Source organism: Acanthochromis polyacanthus, chromosome 11, assembly GCF_021347895.1.
Source record: "Acanthochromis polyacanthus isolate Apoly-LR-REF ecotype Palm Island chromosome 11, KAUST_Apoly_ChrSc, whole genome shotgun sequence".
Classification (NCBI taxonomy): domain Eukaryota; kingdom Metazoa; phylum Chordata; class Actinopteri; family Pomacentridae; genus Acanthochromis; species Acanthochromis polyacanthus.
In genome coordinates this window covers 28,263,653-28,286,081 of record NC_067123.1, presented here as the reverse complement: position 1 = coordinate 28,286,081, position 22,429 = coordinate 28,263,653, and the positions used below count along the sequence as shown (strand labels likewise).

The 22,429-nt window shown below is 41.7% G+C and overlaps 1 protein-coding gene across 5 annotated transcripts in view; it reads left to right on the top strand.

Moving 5' to 3' along the window:
* ppp1r9a (protein phosphatase 1, regulatory subunit 9A) overlaps positions 1 to 22,429 on the top strand; it is a 64,160-nt gene that overhangs the window by 4,239 nt on the left and 37,492 nt on the right. For 2 of the 5 annotated variants that reach the window (XM_022213616.2, XM_051955025.1), the window contains exons 1-4: positions 2,174 to 2,601; positions 4,011 to 5,533; positions 20,664 to 20,796; positions 21,537 to 21,657. In XM_022213616.2, coding sequence (XP_022069308.2) covers positions 4,154 to 5,533; positions 20,664 to 20,796; positions 21,537 to 21,657 — 1,634 coding nt within the window. In that variant the 5' untranslated portion in view covers positions 2,174 to 2,601; positions 4,011 to 4,153. Of the gene's footprint in view, positions 1 to 2,173; positions 2,602 to 4,010; positions 5,534 to 20,663; positions 20,797 to 21,536; positions 21,658 to 22,429 lie in introns of those variants that run through there. The other 3 variants (XM_051955024.1, XM_051955023.1, XM_022213615.2) reach the window with 2 other exon arrangements.

Below are 22,429 nucleotides of genomic sequence, written 5' to 3'. Positions count from 1 at the left end.
AAATGAGACTAGCATGGACTGAAATGATTGCGTAATAATGAAAATCACATCTTCTGGTGATGATTGATAGATAGATAGATAGATAGATAGATAGATAGATGAATACTTTATTCAACCCCTTGGGGAAATTAAAGACATCTGACTGCACAGATGTTTTATGAGTTGGTGACAAAATCAATCCCAATAATTCTTCATTCAAACTGATTAGAACACATTCTTCTACTATTCAAGCTTGTAAAATTTGCTTGAACTATTACATGTTTTGGTTAAGATGGTATTCCAAATTCATTCATACTTAGTTTGTGCTTGGGTAGAATTGCATGTAAGCAACAATACCATCTATTATAACACCTTGAAACAGTTATATAACTCAGTGCTATTTGTGAAAAATCACACATTTGGATGTTGACAAAGCGTCCTTTTTCTTTTACTTTCTTCTGGTGCTTTGTCACATGAATACAGTCATGTGATTTAGGTGGTTTCTGTTGACTCATGTGACACAACCAACTACAATTTTTTTTTACTGTTCCTCTTTAATGTAGGTCTCAAAAATGAATGCTTACAGACTGACTGGGGATAGAGATGGCAAACTTTGCGTATCGCCGGTATACATTTACTCACACTGGGTGCTAGCATCAATATCCACATGTACAGGTGTTTATTACATTTGATTAAAGTATGACTCCTGAGATATTTTTGTCCATTAATTTGACATAACATGAGTCACTACAGGCAAAAACATTGTTTTTTCAATGATTTTTTTGAGGATATTTTGCTCTCATAGTGTCTTCTTTCAGACTGATGGAAAGATAGCATTCATAATGCGCATTTTGTTGTATATTTTCTGATTCCATCTCTTTATAGGTATAGATTTTAACTTATGTTGCGTATTGTGGTGGAAAGTACCACTGCTTTAGTGCTTAAATACAATTTTATTCAGGTTTGTCTGTATTCTAAAGGTTCTTCCAGAAGGCTTTGTTCACCCATCAATCATAGCCTGCATTGAATTACTAAAAATATGGCAAAAATATTTTATTTTCTGTCTCACAGCAGTATTTCCTGATTTACTGAGTGATAAAACGGATACTCAAAACACTCTTTGTGAAAAACCCTGAACTCTAGTATGTCACAAACAAATGAAACAAAAGTTTTGGTGGTGGCTTTCTGTTCCTTAAAATAATTCAAATTAGAGCATTTTCATAAATGTATTGAGTATCACATTTGCATGTTTAAACATAACAGGAAGCTTGTAATAAGTAACAGAGAGCTGTGATGTCTGTTAGTCCAAATGCTACCTTATATTACCCTGCCTGCTTTATGTCCAGCTACACATTTAAATAGACTGATAAGATGGATGCACAGAATATGACAGCTTTTTGTCAATTAGACTGACTTTAACCCTCGTGTCGTCGTGCGGGTCAAAATTGACCCATTTTAAAATTTGACAATGTGGAAAAATATACATCTATATTTCACAGTGAAAATTCTGATGTCACATTTTCAACATTTTTGGGAAATCTTTGAACATTTTTTGGTGGGGAAAAAAAGAAATGTTAAAAATGTTTCTTAAGAACATTCACAAAAAATCCACCAAAAGCAAACAAATTTCGCTGGATTTTGGTAGATTTTTTTGTGAATGTTCTTAAAGAAAATAGTACAAATCCAAAAAATATCTAAAGTGATTCCGTATATATCAGCAAAACGCTGATATATATGGAATCACTTTAGATATTTTTTGGATTTTTTGGACATCCACAAGAATTTTCTTGCCTTTTTTATATATATATATGTATAAAACTTTCAAGAGAAACTTTTAAGGAATTATTGAAATTTTCTTCCTGAAAGTTTTGCAAATTTTCAGAAATTTGGGGAATATTTTTTGGTGCCCATAAATGAAGACAACAGGAGGATCAATGAGTAAAATAACAGTGAAATTAAACTTTATTTTTCTGACTCTGCCCTCATCTAAACTCCTCAATGCTTCCTCCTGATCCCCACTTTGAGAAACACCCCTAATCTGAAGGCACAGCACAGGGCCCAGAGTGGTCCTTGACCCTGTACACCCCACCCAAAGCCCACAGATGAACAACGAGCAGCCAGTATAGTTACAGTAGCTGTGTGTGTTGGTATTTATGCCAGACTGCAGCTCGCTGAAACCCCCCCCCCCCCCTCCGCACAGCAGATTATCGGACCGAACCATTGCCGCAGTTCAGGTTTTAACACCTGTCACATGAGGCTTTCCGCTCGCAAACCGGCGGCTATCACTGCAGCTGAGCGAGTTCACTTGGCCACACTGCGGACGTACACCGGACGCTGCCTTCATGCAAACGCCGCCACGGTGCAGCTCTCGGTGAGACGAGCTGCCAAACCGCACCGACACCCCTATTGTGCGGCTGGCAGCATCACCCACTGCCTGCAATGGCGTTGTAGCGGCTCCAGTGTGTCCAAGCGTCTCCGTAGCGGCGATTCCGTCCCGGACTTATTTACGAGAGAGATGTTATCATCGAAAGGTTTTGCAGCGAGAGCATCATTTGCCACAAGTTTGCACCGTGGATTACATTTTATTTCTGTCGCGCGTCCAACCAAGCCGGAGCCATGAATGTAAGTCTGACTCTTTTGTTTTTGTAACAGTGGAAGCAACATCGCTGTGGTTTGTGGTCAACACTTAAGTTCGTCTCTTTTTTGGTGTCTTTTTTTTGTTGTTGCAATCGTGAGGAAAGGGTCAACCATTTGTGTTCGGGCTCTTGCAGAAACGTGCAAGAGGGGGAAATGGATAAATGTTAAACGGTGTCAGAAAGAGGGGAAACCTGAGCTGTCATGTTGTGTGCGGTGTGGCTGATGTGCGCCTGTTTGTCTGATCCACTGACACACTGTTAAAGCCTCAGTTTTATCTTTCATCTTGCACCTCCAGCAGTGTTTTCTTCCCTTCCTTCACGTGCATTATGCTCAAGTTCAAAACGGGTGATTTTATTTTGTTCTTTTTGCTCAAGGATTTATCATAGGTAGACCAGCAAGAGTCCAGCATGCTGAATAATGAATATTGAAGCAGGACATTTAGGTTTCAGTCCCTGCTGCTGTTGCTGCTGCATCTATACCATCCATGCTGTGGGCTACAGCACAGCTGAGGTTAATGGATTCTCTGTGTCCCAGATTAATGTGTTTTTTTTTAAGATTTATTGTGTCATATTTCATCTCCCGCTACGTGGATGCATTTCCAAACAGTATTAAACATTAATGACTGTAGGTATGGAATATTTAACTACCACTATGAGCCAGCTACCCTTCTCCAACTCACAATTACTGTAATGGTGGGCAAAGGCCTTTCATTAAATGTTTAGTTTAGTTTTTTTTTTTTTTTTTTGTCTGCAGGGATGGTATTAACACACATCTGGGTATGCATCCAGCAACATTTTCTCTGAACAGTAAAGGTTGTATGAACCATGTATGGCTGTGATTGAGGGCTGACATTTAATAGATACCACCATAATGTCAGTGATGCTTTAGAGAGCCAAGGGATGTTTTAGTGTACAAGGGTCACAGCTTACTATAGAAAACAGAAGCAGGGGGAGAGGGAGAGAACCATGTTTTCTACAGCATAGCACCATTTCAAACAAAAATAGTGCAAATCTGTTCAATGATGCCAACGGTCAGTATTGATTTGAGAAGGTTATCAGTTCAAGAATACTGAATGCAGAGCATCATCCGAATGCTTTTACAGCCCAGTAGACTTTCAAAACTACAGTAGTTATCTTGTACCGAGAGTCTTTTTTTTTTATCGTGCATCAGTTTCTGTAGTTAATTTGGTCCCCATGTTCCCAAAGGGGGTTATTGAAGGTGAATGTGATCATTTTTTTTATAAAGTTTGGAACCAACATTTTGAATATAAAGTGGAAATTTACGTTTATAGTGTACTGTTGTATACCTCTGTAAATGCTCATCTCTCTTTAACTGACATCATGCAGTGTTACAAAGTGTTTCCATTTTTTAAATGTCTCTTTTTATCTCCGCAGGTGTGAGTGGTCCAGAAGGAACTATAACATCAGCTGGGTCAGATTAAACGGCGCTGCAGTAGGTCAAACTAGACTCCCTGACTCCCATGCTCTAATGAGGCCACGGCGATGCTGACATCTCCTCTGAATCCAAAGAGATCATCATGCTGAAGACGGAGGCCTCGGGGGAGAGGACCAGCCTCCGAAGTGCCTCCCCCCACCGCAACGCCTACCGGGCTGAGTTTCAGGCGCTCAAGAAGGCCTTCGACCAGCCTCGGATCGATGGAGACTCAAAGCCCAAAGACCTCGAGCGGGTTAAACAACCGAGGGGCCGCCAGTATGGCACCCATGTCAGTCGCATTAAGGACATGTTCATGCAAATGGGCTCAGAAAATGCCACCACTAAGTCTAGAGGCCGTGATGATTCCTCACCACAAAAGCTGGTGAAGCCCACCAACTTCATCAACAAGGCTGATGGAACAGTGATAAAACTCCAGCATTCCTCATCGGCAGAAAGGGTTGGAGGTGCTGGGGCAAAATTCTCTGAAACCAGGAAGCTATTCGAACAGCAATCCCGTGACCAGTCCCAATCACCGGTCTTTCCCTGCGGACGGGATAAAAGGGGCTCCCATGAGCACCTTGATGACTGGCGAGGTGCAAGGTCCAACCGAGGCAGTACAGACTCCTTGGACTCACTGTGCTCCAGAACAGAGGCATCCTCACCAACAGTCAGTCAGCTCAGTGCTGTTTTTGAAAATGCCGACCACCACAATCAGAGTGTTTCCTACAGAGGAGTAACCAGAAGAGCGCTGTACTCACCCGACGGATTCCACCGCCACGGAGGTGATCTCAGTGAGGATGATTCACGACAATCTCCCGTTCGCGGAACCTACCGGAACAGGACAGGAGGCAAGTTCCCCTCATCCTTGTCTTCTGAGGACCTCCTGAGCCCCAGTCCTGGGGCAGAGACAGATCTCAAATCAGAGGCTCCACAAGAGGAAGAAGCCCAAGAGCAATCCACAAGGAGAGACAGACACCGTTTGTCTGGCGCCGCCACCAATGGAAGCCAAGTTAATGGCTCCTGTGAAGAAGAGGAGAAACCTTCAGACATAAGAAATCATACCGAGGATCTAGGTGTCTCTAAAGCCTCAAAACCTGCACATGGTACTGTGATTACCAATAAATCTTCTGAAGATGCCACTCGCGAGATGGTGCCGACCCCAACTACACCAACTGGGGAAAGCCAAGAGGACGGGGATGGTTCAAAGGAAGACAAGCCCTCTGAATCTCCCAAGGACCAGATGGAAGAACCTGATGAGGAATACACTGGGAATGAGCGGGTGATTTTTAATGCAGATGGTGACGCCTGTTACCAGGGTTGGGGGGAAAGCTGCACAGATCCTGAGGATGACCTCTACGGCGACGATGAGGATATTGTCTACGACCCAGGTTCTGATCTGACAGAGATTCCTGGTCTGCCCCAGGAAAACAAAGAGGACATCCCTCCAAAAAGGAAGATTCGCTTCAGCACTGCTCCCATTACAGTAAGCTGAATGCTCTACAAAAGTGTTGTGGAAGCCTAAATTGTGTAAACACACTGAGCACAATCCAACATAAAAGCCCTTGTGCAGCTGTGATCAAAACTAGGTTAAAACAACAGAGAACTAATAGTGTATTCAGAGCTCTGTCTTTATGGGCTTTATTTATAGTTGCCCTCACTTTTTTGTGGTTAGCTTTGTTGTTTGAGCATACATTTTTATGAGGTTAAGGGATCCTCATAAAATGATCTGACCTCAGTAATTTTTATCCTTGTTAGACCTCTATAGTCTTTCAGTTTAGATCTTCTCCTTTTAATATATTCTACTTTATTGCAGATACAATATCAAATTATTCTGTGTTGTAGGTGTTGCTCTGTAACGGTAAAGGTCGTAGCTGTTTTGTGATTTTGTGATGCAGAGCTTGAGGGTCAAAGCATCGCCCTCTGCGAATTTAACATGTTCATGAGCAGAACATCTGTGCATGTGTTAGTCATGCTGGTTCTGCACCCACACAGTTTTCACACAAGATACTGTTTGTGTTTTTTTTCTCGAGCAGTCTCATGTCTTGTTTTTTTTTTTAAATCAGGAGGCCATTTGTGAAGCTATTTGGTGATGGATTTTTCACATTACAGTGACAGTTTTCACAAATCTGTCAAATATACCATATATTCAGCATATAATAGACTCGCAATGTGTGTGTTTAGTATGTAACCTTGTTGTTTTTTTCACATGCATTTTACCACCCGTACTACTATTTGTTCCACTCAGGATGGAAGGGCAAATAAACTTTTTTCTCATCGTTTGGGGTGACAATGGTCAACTCCCACTGAAAAAATATTTCCCAGTAAGGAGTCAGTTCTTCGAGTTTTTTTTCAATTAATGTAGCTGTGTTTGCTAAGGCATTTGTTGTATTTACTTTGATGTATTTTGATGCGTTTTTCAGTGCTGAGTTGGACAATGCAGCCAGTGTTTGTGGATTGGACAGATGGATTTGTAAGATTACAAGAAATATTTTTCAATCTTTATCCCCAAGTATTTAGAATCAATGAGCTTAACATTGGTAGTAGTAAACAACATGCTTTATGTTGCCCTTTTCCTTTTATTCTTTATAACTTAATTTGGCAGTGAAATCCATTTATATTTTTGAGATTTTTCGCCTGTTGACACATAAGCAATGTTCGTGCTACTACATGATGGGGAGCACAGTAGTAAATGAAAGATGAAGATTTATGCGTGAAAGATCAAACTAAAGCAAACACAAACATTCCACAGGTTGGGAATCAATCCTATTAGCATGTTGTAATGAGCCAGAACAATTAGCCCAGTTATTCTGGGGAGAAAATGTGATGTTAGCTAACTAATCGCTCTGCAATGTCTCTGCAGAGAGTGTCTTTTTGCTTTTTTTTTTTTCTCCCTCTAAGGAGCCACTACATGTGCATCAAAATGCACTCGTTGTCAGAATGCAGTGTTAGCATTATTTTGATCATATTGTTTGATTTTTTAGGAATATACTGTAGATTCATATCTAATCCTTACATTATCTAGCTTTGGCGGAATAGTAAATGTGATATATATCTGTGAAAGATATATATACAAAATCTAAGTTGATAAAAGGCTTATGTTGACATTAATTTTGTTTCATTTTCACCACAGTGAGACACTACAAAGCTTGTTGTCCCATTTACATTGACCAGGCGGAGAATATGCTCCTCTGTTGTTGTCTGTCGGTTTAGGGCTTCTGTTTTCCATGAAAAGGACTGACGCTCATTCATCATATGGAATATTCAACAGAGAAACTGCCCCCACCCCTACTACGACGCACACGCACAATTAGACATGCACCCCCCCACCTCTCCATCACACCCCCACCTTTCAGCACACGAGGAACAAACAGGGTTCTGTCTTTTGTTCGTCTATATAGTGAAAGATACAAAGCTATTTTCTCAGCCCTCAGCCCCGCACGAGTCCAGCTTGACCCCTGTGGGTGGAGACTGTAGAGAAGGTCTTGGAAAAAAAAACTGCCATCTTATCATCTCATACTTAACACTGCCTCATCTTTGTGTAATGTTTTTTAGTCCTGCCCATCCTGTCCGGTAAAACGGATAAACCACTTCAACATCCCAGCTTTGAAAACTTAATTAATTAAGACATCTTCCTGGTAGCTACATGGAAAAGTTGAACCACAGTGAGCTTCTCAGCAACATTTTGTAAACATGTACTCTGACTTCTGTTTGAAATGAAGACTAGCAGGTCCAGAAATCTGGCTTTTGGCAGCGTGTCTCTATGGGAGGCAGAGCTTGTTTTTCGGTTCACCACTTCACTCCAGAATTAAATATCTCAACCACTATTGGATGGATTGCCATATTCATGTCTGCCTCGGGATAAACTGTATTAAATGTGGTGATCCTCTGACATTTGAGTTTTAGATCCAAAATCCGTCCGATTGGTTTATCATCAAATATTTTCAAAAATAACGGTATCCTATTGGCCTCAGCTTTGCTAGCACATTAGAGTTGTCGATGTGAAAATGCCACTATGCTGAGATTAACATGAAGCTCAAATTCTGCTATGTAAAGACATCCTCACAGAGCTGCTTCTGTAAACTCTAAAATATCCTCATTGACCCAGGGAGAGGCAACTGCTCTGAGCTACCAGAGGCTAAGGCAGCCTGCCATCCAGAAGGCACTGACCTACAGAGGAGAATCGGGTCTCATGTTAAGCCAAGCAGTTGATTTTATCCTTGACATTAGTCCTTCTAGTTTGGTTGTCTACTCTGTGGCATACAGATTAATGTGGTAGTAATAATGTACAGTCAGTCTTCTATTACACTTAAGATGTACTCCTGTCAGTGTGTGTTCAGTGCTACTGGTATGACATTGAGAATACAATGTGTGATCCAAATGTAGTGTTCAGTTCATCTTTCTAGTTCTCTCAGGTTTTAACTTTTCTAGCCTTGATCGTGTATTGATCCCACAAACTTTTAACCATCTCTATCTTGTTGCTGATTTCTTTCCGTGCAGTGTGTTTTCTTTCCCTCTTTATCGAACCGCACCCCGGGAGTTTGACAGAAGTCGTCTTCTACCTCTGCATGCTGCCTTGCTGTGTCAGTCTCCTCTTGTTTTCCTCTCCTCCCTTCGTGAATGGCATTTAATGTCACCTTTTTAGTGACACTTTCTCTGCCTGTAGAGCAACTGCAATTTCATCAGTCGAGACACTGCAATATCTTAATAGAATTAAGCAGATGTGATGAGTGGAGCACCATTTAAATGGCCACTGAAGTGGCTCTGTAATCAGCCCCTACACTCTGCATGTGGCCTGTTACTGGATCAAAGAGACTGCCGTTTTGTCCATTAGTTTCTGCTGCTGCACCATTGCTGGAATGCTGAACATCATAGATCTGAGCTCAGAGCAATAATCAATATGATAGATGTGTGTCACTCCTTTTATCTGTAGCAAAGGTTTTGTACATACAATACTATAAATGTTTGTGGATACTCAGTATTTTGACCAGTGTGTTGTTCTGCAGCATAGAAGAGATGGTCATGCCAGATAATTTTCTGTGGACTAAACATCTGGGTCTGAATGAGGTTCTTGAATTTGGAGATTTAGTTCCCTAGATTTAAAGGACTGTGATGTATGCACAGGATGATGCGCTGTCACTGAGTCATTTGGATCCAACAGATATGTTCATACTTGCAGATTAGATCCCCCTGCAAACATTTGGTTTCACAAACAACCTACACACATTTTCTCTGTGTACTTTTGCCGTATGCGTGTTTGTTTCTTCGGCTGCAGTATATAAATCCAATTCTCAGACTCATCTTGCACTTTACTGGAGCATGAAAGAACATAAAGACAAAGTTGCTGATGCAGAAAAATTGAGAAAATACCAACTTACATCTTCCCAGTGCTGTTCCTCAGACTTGCCAGGCATAAAGAGATGGTTATTTCTCTTGAGACTTTGGGGGCTCATTTATCTGCCTTTAATACTGTACATGACCATGCAGTCTCACTGCTTTTTGTCTCGATGTAACTCCTGGCCTTGTCTTACCTTCTGTCCGTGACAGTTTATGTAACAATGTTGAGTAAACTGTCCAACAGTGTTGGATAAACTGCACATACAGTCGATGTTTGATTCCAAAAGCATGTGTATCTGGAGCATCACCTAATACAGTTGTCTTGCAAAGCTAAATCAAATTAGATGGCCTGTTGCCAAGAACTTTGCTTTCTGACCATGTTTTCTGAGATAAAGGATTACTCTACTTTAGGGCAGTCTGTCTGTGTGATGATATATGTGTAACAGCATCGCTCGACTTTTGGATCCAATTCTGACATGGATTTTGGCAAAGTCATTTGTAAATAGTATTTATGTGTGCAACAGCATTGCTCCAGCTTAGTCTACCTAAATCTTAAGCCATGTTGCAGTGGATGCCTTTTTAGCTAGAAATCAGTTTTGCAGACTTATACACACGTGGACAAAATTATTGGTACCCCTCAGTTAAAGAAGGAAAAACCCACAATTCTCACTGAAATCACTTGAAACTCACAAAAGTAACAATAAATAAAAATTTATTGAAAATTAAATAATCAAAATCAGCCATCACTTTTGAATTGTTGATTAACATAATTATTAAAAAAAAAAAAACTAATGAAATAGGGCTGGACAAAAATGATGGTACCCATAACTTAATATTTTGTTGCACAACCTTTTGAGGCAATCACTGCAATTAAACGATTTCTGTATTTGTCAATGAGCGTTCTGCAGCTGTCAACAGGTATTTTGGCCCACTCCTCATGAGCAAACAGCTCCAGTTGTCTCAGGTTTGATGGGTGTCTTCTCCAAATGGCATGTTTCAGCTCCTTCCACATATGTTCAATGGGATTCAGATCTGGGCTCATAGAAGGCCACTTTAGAATAGTCCAACGCTTTTCTCTCAGCCATTCTTGGGTGTTTTTGGCTGTGTGTTTTGGATCGTTGTCCTGTTGGAAGACCCATGACCTGCGACTGAGACCAAGCTTTCTGACACTAGGCAGCACATTTCTCTCCAGAATGCCTTGATAGTCTTCAGATTTCATCGTACCTTGCACACTTTCAAGACACCCTGTGCCAGATGCAGCAAAGCAGCCCCAAAACATTACTGAGCCTCCTCCATGTTTCACCGTAGGGACAGTGTTCTTTTCTTCGTATGCTTGGTTTTTGAGTCTATGAACATAGAGTTGATGTGCCTTACCAAAAAGCTCCAGTTTGGTCTCATCTGTCCAAAGGACATTCTCCCAGAAGCTTTGTGGCTTGTCAACATGCATTTTTGCAAATTCCAGTCTGGCTTTTTTATGAGTTTTTTTCAGCAGTGGTGTCCTCTTGGTCGTCTCCCATGAAGTCCACTTTGGCTCAAACAACGACGAATGGTGCGATCTGACACTGATGTACCTTGGCCTTGAAGTTCACCTTTAATTTCTTTGGAGGTTGCTCTGGGCTCTTTGGATACAATTCCAACGATCCGTCTCTTCAATTTGTCATCAATTTTCCTCTTGCGGCCACGTCCAGGGAGGTTGGCTACTGTCCCGTGGGTCTTGAACTTCTGAATAATATGAGCCACTGTTGTCACAGGAACTTCAAGCTGTTTAGAGATGGTCTTATAGCCTTTACCTTTAAGATGTTTGTCTATAATTTTTTTTCGGATGTCCTGGGACAATTCTCTCCTTCGCTTTCTGTTGTCCATGTTCAGTGTGGTACACACCTTTTCACCAAACAGCAGGGTGACTACTTGTCTCCCTTTAAATAGGCAGACTGACTGATTATGAGTTTGGAAACACCTGTGATGTCAATTAAATGACACACCTGAGTTAATCATGTCACTCTGGTCAAATAGTTTCAATCTTTTATAGAGGTACCATCATTTTTGTCCAGGCCTGTTTCATTAGTTTGTTTTTTAAAATAATTATGTTAATCAACAATTCAAAAGTAATGGCTGTTTTTGATTATTTAATTTTCAATAAATTTTTATTTATTGTTACTTTTGTGAGTTTCAAGTGATTTCAGTGAGAATTGTGGGTTTTTCCTTCTTTAACTGAGGGGTACCAACAATTTTGTCCACGTGTGTAAGTTCTCTCTTTTCCAATCAATACATGAGTCAAAGTTAAAAGTTGAAGGATATAATTTTTTCAGGGCGGATAATTGGAACCAATAAGCATTTGTTGTAGAAATGAAATTCCCGTTGTCATAATTTCAAGTAGCACAAACTCCAACACAGTACTTTGTTAAGGCCCGGTCACACCACCTGAACTTTGCTGGAGCGTTCCTTGAACGGTAGGGAGGAGGGGCCGAATTTCGACAACGCTCACCGCGCACAAAATGGGGAAAAAAATCGAAAACACGGCGTTGGCTTAGCGGTGCACCGCTGAAGCCGGCGTTGCTTTAGCGTCGGTTTAGCGGTAGCGGGCGTTGGGTTAGCGGTGCACCGCTGAAGCCAGCGTTGCTTTAGCGTTGCTTTAGCGGTAGCGAGCCTTGGTTTAGCGGTGACGCGAGCGTTGGTATAGCGGCGTTCTGCGCATGCGGGCGTTGGCTCGGTGGGGGTATAAAGTTGGTTTAGCGGCATACCACTTGTGAGTATAGAGCTGAACAGATCGTTCGTCAAACATGGCTGGTGGCATCCTCATGAAATGCTGGAAGGCTCGTGGATCCTCATTCCTCAGCTCCACCATCAGCTTGTCATACAGTCCATGTTCAGGCCTTCTCAGTATCCACTGTCTGGCCCACACAACTCTGTCTCTCCTTCTCTCTCTTCTCCTTCTGTCAACAGCTTGTTGCAATCTGAGGAGGTTCTGATTCTGCTGCTGGACTAGTGCACCAATCATAGCAAGTCTCTCAGCATCCATGGTGATACAGTTTTACTGTAACTTTGAGCAAATTCGATATAGATGAGGTCTGAACTCAATGGCAGCTCGATTCCAAATGAGCTCCTGGTCCATTTCTCCCCGTATTTATAGCCAAATTCTGGTCCCGCTCCGACACCTCTATACCAACGCCAAACCAAAGTTCATCGCCGCCATGGATCGCTGCTTCAACGCCCGACACCATTCCAGCAACCCCGTGTCCGCTCGTAAAACGCTTACAACCGCTCCACCGAAGTTTGTGCAATGTTTAATCGCCGCCCGGGCAACGCTGGCGAAGCAGCGGTGGTCCAGCGTTCAAGATTTCTGCGTTGGCCTAGCGGACCCAAGCGTCCACGAACTTGCGTCTAGCGATGCCAAACTTTGACTGGGCGTTGGTGGAGCAGGGGTGAAATTTGCCGGGGCGGAAAATTGCCCCCTCCTCACCGCTCGCAATATTTTGTACAGCTCAAAACTTTCGGAGCGGTAGGAGGGCCCCTCCAGAAACATCAGCGGTGGCCGAGCGTATATGGCGTTGCTTTAACGGGGGCCAACTTCTGTTAAACGGTGGTGAACGATTGCGAGCGGTGATGAATTTTTTTCACCGTTCAAGGAACGCTCCAGCAAAGTTCGGGCGGTGTGACCGGGCCTTTAGAAGGCATTTCTTCATATATGTTTTCTATACGTTTATTAAAAGAGAACTTTTCGATATTTAGGCTTCACTTTTGATTGCCTATTGCTCATGACTTGTAACCAATCAGAGAATGAAGTTGATGGGACATTGCTTAATTAACTCCACAGAATGACTACAGTAATAGAGCGGCTTCTGCATCAGAGCCAAAGAAGCACATTTTCAAATAATTTAATTAGGAATCAGCTAAAAAAAAGATTAATAAGAAGGTCAAACTGAAAGGTTGCTGTTAAATTTCCATTACAGAACTTTCCGGGTGTGTGGCAGCATCCCACAGTACCTAATTTTTCTAGCGTTTTCCCTCTGAGCTGTGCGAAGCTGGCTCTCAACTTTCTCATTATGCAATCTGTGACTGGTTACAATGGGAGACAACAGTGTTTTGTTGAAAGAGAGTTCCAACATTCTGCAACAGCAACTGTATAACTGCTAACATTTTGGTTAGAAAGGCAAAAGCAGCGGCTGAGCTCCGTTAGATAGACAATAGGGTGTTTTTGTAAAGCTTCTTTTGGGGAGGCTAAGTGAGAAATCTTGTCTCATAAACTACACAAAATATAAAGTACAGCTCGTGTGATATTATGTAGATTTTGGTGCTGAAAGGTCAGCATAAACAATCCAGCAGTGATTTTAGTTTTTATTCAGCCCGAACATGTTCTGCAAAATGTGTGTTTTTGTGTAGTAGTCATCCTGTCATTGGAAAAACAGATCATCATGATGCCAAGGATTTTTTTCCTCCTCTTCTTATCTCTGACAGGTACAACTGCTCTTGACTGGGGTGTTGGGTATATGTGTGTTTCTACGTGCATGAAGCTTAGTCACTCCATTATTAATGCAGCTGTGTTTTTGTTTGCTTGTTTCGGTGCCACCTGATCCTCCCCAGGGGATGCATTTTTAATGATCCAGGAAAGGCGAGATGTGCCTTGTGGTTTTTGAGGCTGGTCAGTTGCCACACAGCAGACTGTGTCATGAACCGTCATCCATCCCCCACCTACCCAATCTGGTCCCGTGCTAATGGCATTATCAGTGTGCTGTCAGTTTTCATTGCACTAAAAAACACAAAAAAAAACTGCACAGAACACAGTGCTGCAGTAATACAATGTCCTCAGTGTTTGCTAAGCTTGTGCTCAGTCTGCTGCACTGTCGCTACGTCTTTGTTTGTAGTGAATCAGAAACACAATTAAGGTGAACTGATTTAAACTTCATCCAACATTAGCCACCATTAGACTGATTTTTGTCCTGACTAAGAGAATTTTAGGGATCTGTGCCACATTCACAACAGTCCAGATCCCACAGAGTGGTTATTATGCTTTGTAGAAATATGGTCCCACACTCTGCCAAGTCATTATCACAGCCTAATGAATTACATAGCATAGCTAGTGGGCCTGTGCTGCAACAAGCAACACGTTGTTGTGTTACTTCTGATTCTTGCCTCCCACTCACTTTACAAGCTATGATAATATTCTCAGCCCCCTTGTTTTAAGCTGGCCCCTGCTTCTTTTTCTTTCTCTGTGGGTCTCTTGTGTTGTAGCTGGCCAATGGTTTGGTTTGTTGGTGGGAGTTGTGGCACCCAGCGGTCGTAGACCATAGACAGTAGACTGAAATGCATTCTTGAGGCAAAAAAAACAAAAACAAGCCTGCAACACACACACAGTGGATGGAAAACTCTAAACTGCTCATTTTAAATAGTAACACAACTCTGAAATTATACCATAATTGACTTTGTACAATTTTTTCACAGTTTTTTTCTTTCAAAGATACTCACTTGTATGAACAGTATTTGTGCCTATTCCATATGCAGAAGTTGTATCCGAGGTTAAAAAAAGAAATGCTGACTTGTACAGTTGTGGTTTTCCCTGTCAGTGTCCCTTCCTCAGATGAGACATGATGCATGTCAAAAAGACAGAAAGGTTGGCCTTGAATTCACTTCAAATTCCTGTATGTTCTCGATTCTCTTTATACAGAGCAGCATGCTGGATGTTACCGTTTGATTCTCTCTTTTCTCACTCTCCCTTCCTCCCATCTCCACCTCTTTATAGCCGTCAATCTCAGTCTGACATTAATTTATTTCCGTCATCAACAACTGTCTCGTCCCCTCAGAATCCCGACACTCTCTTCAGCACCTGTCACTTCTCCAGCCTGGTGTGTGTTAGTGTGTGTATGTGTGGGCGGCCACAGGTAAAAGTAATGACATGTAAATGTGCTGAGGTGTCGCAGCAGAGCAGACTGTGTGTGTTTGTGTGATTTTTGTGTGTGTGTGCCAGCCTGTAGTTAATCCACTGCAGGGTTTGCTGGGCTCGTGCCACAGCAATAGGAACATTTCTCCTGGGTTTCCAGCCTCCTATTGCCCTGGGCAGCATCCACTGTCTGGAAGGCACAGGGCGGGTGACTGCACTGGCACCAATACAGCAACGGCTCAGTTTAATACCATCAGAGGCTGTTTGCCGGGAATGGGAGCCATGCCGTGCCATCTTAGGCAGGGACTCAGACAACCCTAGAGCAAATTACCCCAAGCCTCACCCAATCCTCAGCTTTTTTTTTTTTTTCATTTTCTTTTTTTATTTCTCTGTTATTGCCTGTTTCACTGTTCAATAGCCGTACTGTCTGCTGCTGCTCTGACCCATGAATCATATGAGTCATTGTTTCTCTCTCACACTCTCTCAGTGATATTGTCTTCCTTTTCATTTACTACTGCTTCTTTTTCTCAGCTTCTTAAAGATGACTGCATCTCCTTCTGCGTCTTATTTCTTTTAGCCTCATCACATCTCTACCCTCTTATTTTACTGCCCTATCCTCTCCTTTTTTGCCCTTTCTGGAGCTTCCCCTCCTCATCGTGTCCCAGTATTAACTCTTAGCTAATCTCCTCCCATCAGGGGAGTCAGTGGTCCAGCCCAGCAACCACCCAGACAGACTGAGTGAGGTCTGAAAACAGTGACTTGCATTTTGATTCTGCATATATTAATGTTTAGTAGATTCATTTATTCAGCACTTTAATTCAAAGGCACTGAAGTACCATGCAAAGTTATTGTGATTAGTAAGAGCAGTACTTGAAAATAGGATCAAATCACCAATCTTACCACTAGTGGATGACCAGCCCTACCTCCTGAGCAGTACCACCTATGTATGTATGAATGCATGCCTCTGCATAGATTTGCCTATAATAGGCTTTTGACTGACTCTACAGTACACACATATAAAAGCCGCATGCATTGACTCTCCTGTTGTTATCACTAAAATGCGTAATTTGCATTTGCATTCTCATACTTAAACATCCATGTATGAACACAGGGACAGAGAGAGGCTCTTCTACTGATTGAAGTCAGTAGTTTATGGTTTCCGGGCATCTACAGTGTTAAAGCAGCTGTAGCAGCATCATCCACAACTGACAGCGAAACTGTATTTCAGAGGAGTCAAAGCAAACTTGTTCCATCCTAATGCAAGGCAGACAGATAATATAACAAGTCTGCCTGTTCAAGCAGAACCGCTGTCTGGTCTTCACTTAGTTGCTAGTATGTCTGTTGTTGGTGGTTTGTTAACTTACTCTGTGTGTTTGGTGTCCAAGGCATTGATCAGTGCGCTCTGTGGATGATGGATGACTAGAAGACGAGGGGGAGAGATGTTGATACAGCGAGCTACGGAAAATTAATAGTGAGGAGAGGAAGTCATTATCAGGCTTCACAGTTTGTATTTCATATTTCTGATCTACTTAATGTTTGTGTATGAGCTTGTGGGTGGAAAAAAACTGATATGACACTAACAATTACTGTACAATGATGAATGTATTTACTTTTCCCCAGTGCAATCTTCACATAAATCATGCATAGGAGTTTTAGGGTTAGATATTTTGCATTAAAATTTGCTGCCAAGAAGTACACAGCCAGCACCATTACACTGATTCCATGAAATTGTCTGAAACTGTTTTATGAAAGCAAGGCAACATTTTAACAATTTTAAAGTGTGACGTTTCATGGGAATATGCTTATTTGATCCAAAGTTAAGATTGAAAGAAAGTGCAGACAACATAGACAAATATATTTACATGTAAATAGTTCTTTGTTGGGTTAAATCCTCCAAAAGACCGGTTCAATTCAGCTCCGGAGGGGCACCGCATGGGGAGACGGCTCATTATACTCCAGTCCATTTTTAGTGGCCGTCCTTGTGTGAAGCCTTTTCAGTAAATAACTGAATTACAATTGAGCATAATGAAGGGCCCCAGCATATCCCAACTGTACTCGAAAATGAAAGCATGTGAGATGTCTGTCATTGTAAACTCACACTTTCATTCATGTGCTAACATAATTGCACATGGGTTTTGTAATCATCATTTAGCTTTTCAACACAATTAGCTAACACAATGTACCATTATAACACAGGAGTGATGGTTGCAGGAAATGTTCCTCTGTAGCCCTGTGTAGATAATCCATTAAAAATCAGCCGCTTCAAGCTAGAATAGTCATTTACCACATTAAGAATGTGTGGACTGTATTTCTGATTAATTTAATGGTATCTTAATTGAAAAAAATGCTTTTCTCTCAAAAATATGGACATTTATAACCTGAAATTTTGAACGGTAGTGTAGATTTCACAGTTATTAGCAGATAATGGTGAAATGTTCTGACTTTGACTACTGTTTTCAAGGATCGTTTTGTTATGTGAGTATTGATATGCATTGAATTGTGTTTGGTGGAGCTGTCACATTTTATTTTGTCTGTCTGAGTCAGTCTCAGAATACAGGCCATGTTGGGTTGTGGCGGCTCTGCCAAGTTTTGTCCTGCGGTGATTAATTGCACCTCACATGAAATTAAATTAAAGCCTCTTTTTTGAACAACCTAACCTTAACAAATGTTCATGTTGGACAGGCACACACAGGATATAGTGTATAGAGGTAATTCAGTGGCAGTTTCAATGCCTGCACTTTTAAAATATTGTCGTTATACACTAGTGTCCAGCAGTGATAACAGTCTGACCCACAGCTGTCAGGCTTGGTCTTAGACTCGGGCCATTTTTCATCTCCCTTAGTAATAAAAGCAGCAGGCAGCAGTATCCTGCCACTGCCAAGGTTAAACACACAATGGTGCTCAAAATCATGTTCTTTCTTTCTTTGCCTTTTTTTCTTTTATCTCTGCAACGCCATTTCAGATCAAAAATTACTTCTTTGCCGGAACAAAATCCAATTATTGTCAGAGAACAAGAGGATATTATACAACCTATCTGAGAAGAGAAATGTGAACATTTGTCCTCAAAGTAACTGTGACTAAAGAAGGCAGTGGAATCAATTATTAATCTGCACTTGTTGACCTTTATAGTTCCTCTACCTCTTTTGTCCCCTAAAGAATTCCAATGCTGTGGTCCTGCTTTTGTCAGCCGTAATGTTTACCAAATTGACTGAACATGACCATTTGGGAAACCAGTTGGTGTTTGGATAGGATGGAAATATCCACTGGCATTTTCCTTTCAGAGCCAGATAACCATTTGTGGGTAAATGCTTTTCATTTGATGGTGCAGTCAGTCTCTCTGTTTCTCTTTCTGCCTACCCGTTCTTATTTCCCATGTGCATGCTGTTTCATTTATCCTGTCACTCCCGCTCTTAGTCGCCATTCCTCTCTTGTCCATCCTTTAGATATCTTGAATTCCCTCTCCTGCCCTTTTCTTATCTTTCTCCATCACTGCGCCTGTACTGTCTCTTCTTCGGTTCTTTTCTCTCGTGGATCCACCCTCATCTGTCCTCATCTTCCTATATGACCTCTCTCTTTCTCTCTCTCTCTCTCTCTCTCTCTAGTGACCGGCCACATGCTAATGTGTTTGTAGATAGTACACAGTGACTGAGAGAGGCCATTAGAGAATGTACTGTCTGCTAATGGTGGCGTCGCGTGCAGGACATCCAGGACAGTTCATGTGCTGGTGTTAGCATTTGTCAGCAGTGTGTGTGCCTGAGTGGGTATTATGTGTCTAGAACTGTGGGTGTCTCTATATATGTATATATGCATTTATATATACTGTACATACACATGTATGTGTTCTAATAATTGCTGACTGTTTGTGTGTGTGCGCGTCTGTATTCATTTTAAATTCTGCAATGCTCTGCACATCATTTTGTACATGTATGTGGAAGATTGTATCTATGTGTGTGCATCTGTGTGCATGCAAGCGTTAATAATGCAGGGCTGTTGATCACGCTGAATGATTGATGACAGGGAGGTCACAGATAGAGCTCACGCAGGATCACACAGAGGAAACAATAAAAGCCAACCCCTGCAACTTCACGCTACATGTGCCTAAGCTGTACATACAACCAGCACACTGTCCCTCAAATACAACGCCATTTATTTATTTACTGTAGTTTGTTGCATCTTTATTATGTGGTAAGCTATTAGTCAAACCTGTATTACAGCATAAAAGGCACAGAAGTCCTGACTGACATTTTTCAAGCTTGTTTCTCCTCTTTATTTTTATCTATCAGTGTTCCAGTGAACCTTAAAGATTGATCAGGCTGCATTGCTCTTATTGTGGTCTCTCCCTGTTTCTGCTCACATAACTACATACATATACACATGCTATAAATGATTAACACCAATCTGGCTGTAGGCTTTATTCAGTACAGATGATATGACATGACACATTTATTGATGGCCTCCACAAACGTGATCACAGATTAGAAGCATGCAGTGTTGTCAACAAGTTTGTTGGTTGACGTCATTAACTAAATGTGTAATACCCTCTTCATCAAATGGTTACTTGGAAATGACAATACCGTATGGCAAATGACACTGCCTTCTTCGACTATAAAATAGTGTACAGGTGTCTCTCTGACACTTTTGCTGTCATGCAGGCTTCCCTGTGCCTTTTCACGCATGTTTATCTGTCAGTGTAAACACTTTGCGTACCCATGCAGCTCTTTCTTCAGTACCAGCAGCTAGCGTTGTGCAGAACACCACACTGTAAACGTGTCAGGAGCGTACACATTGGAGTCAGTGTGTGCACAGCTCCCTCCCGTCGTGCTCGGTGCAGACAGCAGTGAGGTTTGGGATGAGAAGTGAAGTGACAGCTGACTCTTGCAGAGGAGGAGAGGTCCCTACGAGGACCACACAGCGCAGACGAGGAGAGAGGAATCCCTGCTATCCATCGCCACACGATGTTTGTTGTTGGTTAACAGGCTGATTTGTGGTTGTAGTCATGGCATTGTTGTGAAGGCCTTGGTCACCACAGTGTTTTTGGCTTTGTTTTGTAAATAATGCTGCACAGAAGTGTTGTGTTTCCCATTGTTGGGTACATAAAAGCTCTTATTTACATCCGTTCATAATCGTAAACTTGAGGTACTCCCTTGCCTGCAGAGCAACCACCGTTATCACTGTAAAAATAGCAGTACCAAGTCATATTTGTATGAACTGTAGTTGTTGCCAGTTGCAGCTTTAGTTATGCGAAATCAAAACCTGTTCCTATTTAAGCCACTTCTTACAGTATGCTATCTCCTTTATGAAACTAAGCTTTATAATCATAACCCTCAATCTAATCTCTCTGTAACGTGAAATGCTATATTTAACTGCATGTCTCCACTGCCATTTCCTTGTGCTTTTTTTTCAGGTGTTTAACACCTACTCCAATGAGGACTACGACCGACGTAATGAGGAGGTGGATCCCGTGGCTTCCTCTGCCGAGTATGAGCTGGAGAAGAGGGTGGAGAAACTGGAGCTCTTCCCAGTGGAGCTGGAGAAAGGTGGGAAAAAATCTAAGAACATCCTAATGAGGAGGTGGATCTTGTCACTTCAACACAATACCCAATAGACAGAATCACCCACATTTGGCACATCACTGTTTTTTTATTAAGTGTTTCTGTTTTTCTTCTTTATGTCCAGGTTGTGTCTCCATTTCTTTCCAGTATTTCTTCATCCTTTTTGCCCACATTATGACTTCCACTGACTACTTTCCATGTTTCAAAGCAGCAATTCACTACAAATCCCACTAGATTACACTAAAAGCACAGAAGTGCACAGTTTGTCCTAATTCTCCAGCACGAGCTACAAAGAGGTGATATTGCATCTTTTTCACTTGTCTTGTCCTGTTTAGATTTTCCTCTGCTGAAATCCACTTTCACCAAGAACCTAAAATAGATTGACTGTACATTGTAGGATTCCATCATCCACTTCCTGTTATGCAACCCCGACAACTTGTGAATAATTAATGCACAATGGGGATGGATGAAGGGAATTTCCTATCCAGTATATTCCCTATTTATGTGAAGTGCAGCTAATATCTTGTAGGTAGATGCCTGTCCCTCCAGTTAATTAATAAATCAGTTGTATTTCTTTGTGAATGTGTTCATCCATCTATGTTTGTGGTAACTGAAGCTATTTTGGGTTTCCAAGATGACTGGAAAGTTAGGAAGTGGAAAACCCATGACACATTTACACAAATATAGACGTTCCCATTTTAACTGTGTGTTCTTCACGTTTCCAGATGAAGACGGCCTCGGCATCAGTATCATCGGGATGGGTGTCGGTGCTGACGCTGGTCTGGAGAAACTGGGCATCTTTGTCAAAACTGTTATTGAAGGTGGAGCTGCTGAAAGAGACAGCAGGTGAGAGCTCCTTTTCTTACATTAGATTTCACACAAAAATGTGTCTGGGAACAACAAATGAAAAGGCATAAAAGAAAAGTATGTGTATGGCTGAAGAAGAACTAATTCTCTAGAAAAATGGACACGACAGTTAATCTGCTATTTAGTTTATGCCACCCCTCTGCTAGCACCACTCTGTCTCACTCCCTCACACGGTCACACTCTGTCCCTGTCAGATTTAGCAGCAGGGGTTCGGATTAGATCTACTGGGAGAGGCACGGTATGGGACACAAAGTCTTACACAAGGCTATACGTGGTGTGTGGTATGGTATGTGGATTAAGTGACAGACATTATAATGTAATATAAATGATATACAGTATTATTGTATTATACAATATCTTGTATTCTGTTTTAGTTTATCAGAGTTTTTCTGCACAACATGACTGTTTCCCATATTCACTGTGTGTTTCTGTCTCTGTCCCTGGATGATGCATGTGTGTGTGTTTGTGCGTTATAAAGTGTGAACAGTGCAGCGTAAGCACTCAGCTAAGGGTAGAGAGGATGACAGCCTCTCAGCAGGCGAGCTGTGATTTTTCTGCCTCTCAACCACCAGCTTCTGTCGATTAGTGTTTCTGTGTGGTTCAGGTTCCCCATAAACAGATTAAAAATTGGATAGGCAGCTCCAATCAATGCAGTATAAGAGCAGAGAGTACGGTAAGCACTTCTCACAGACTGGAAACCCTAATGCACTGTGGTTGTTTGCAGAAGGTGTGTTTTCTTTAGGGATTAGAT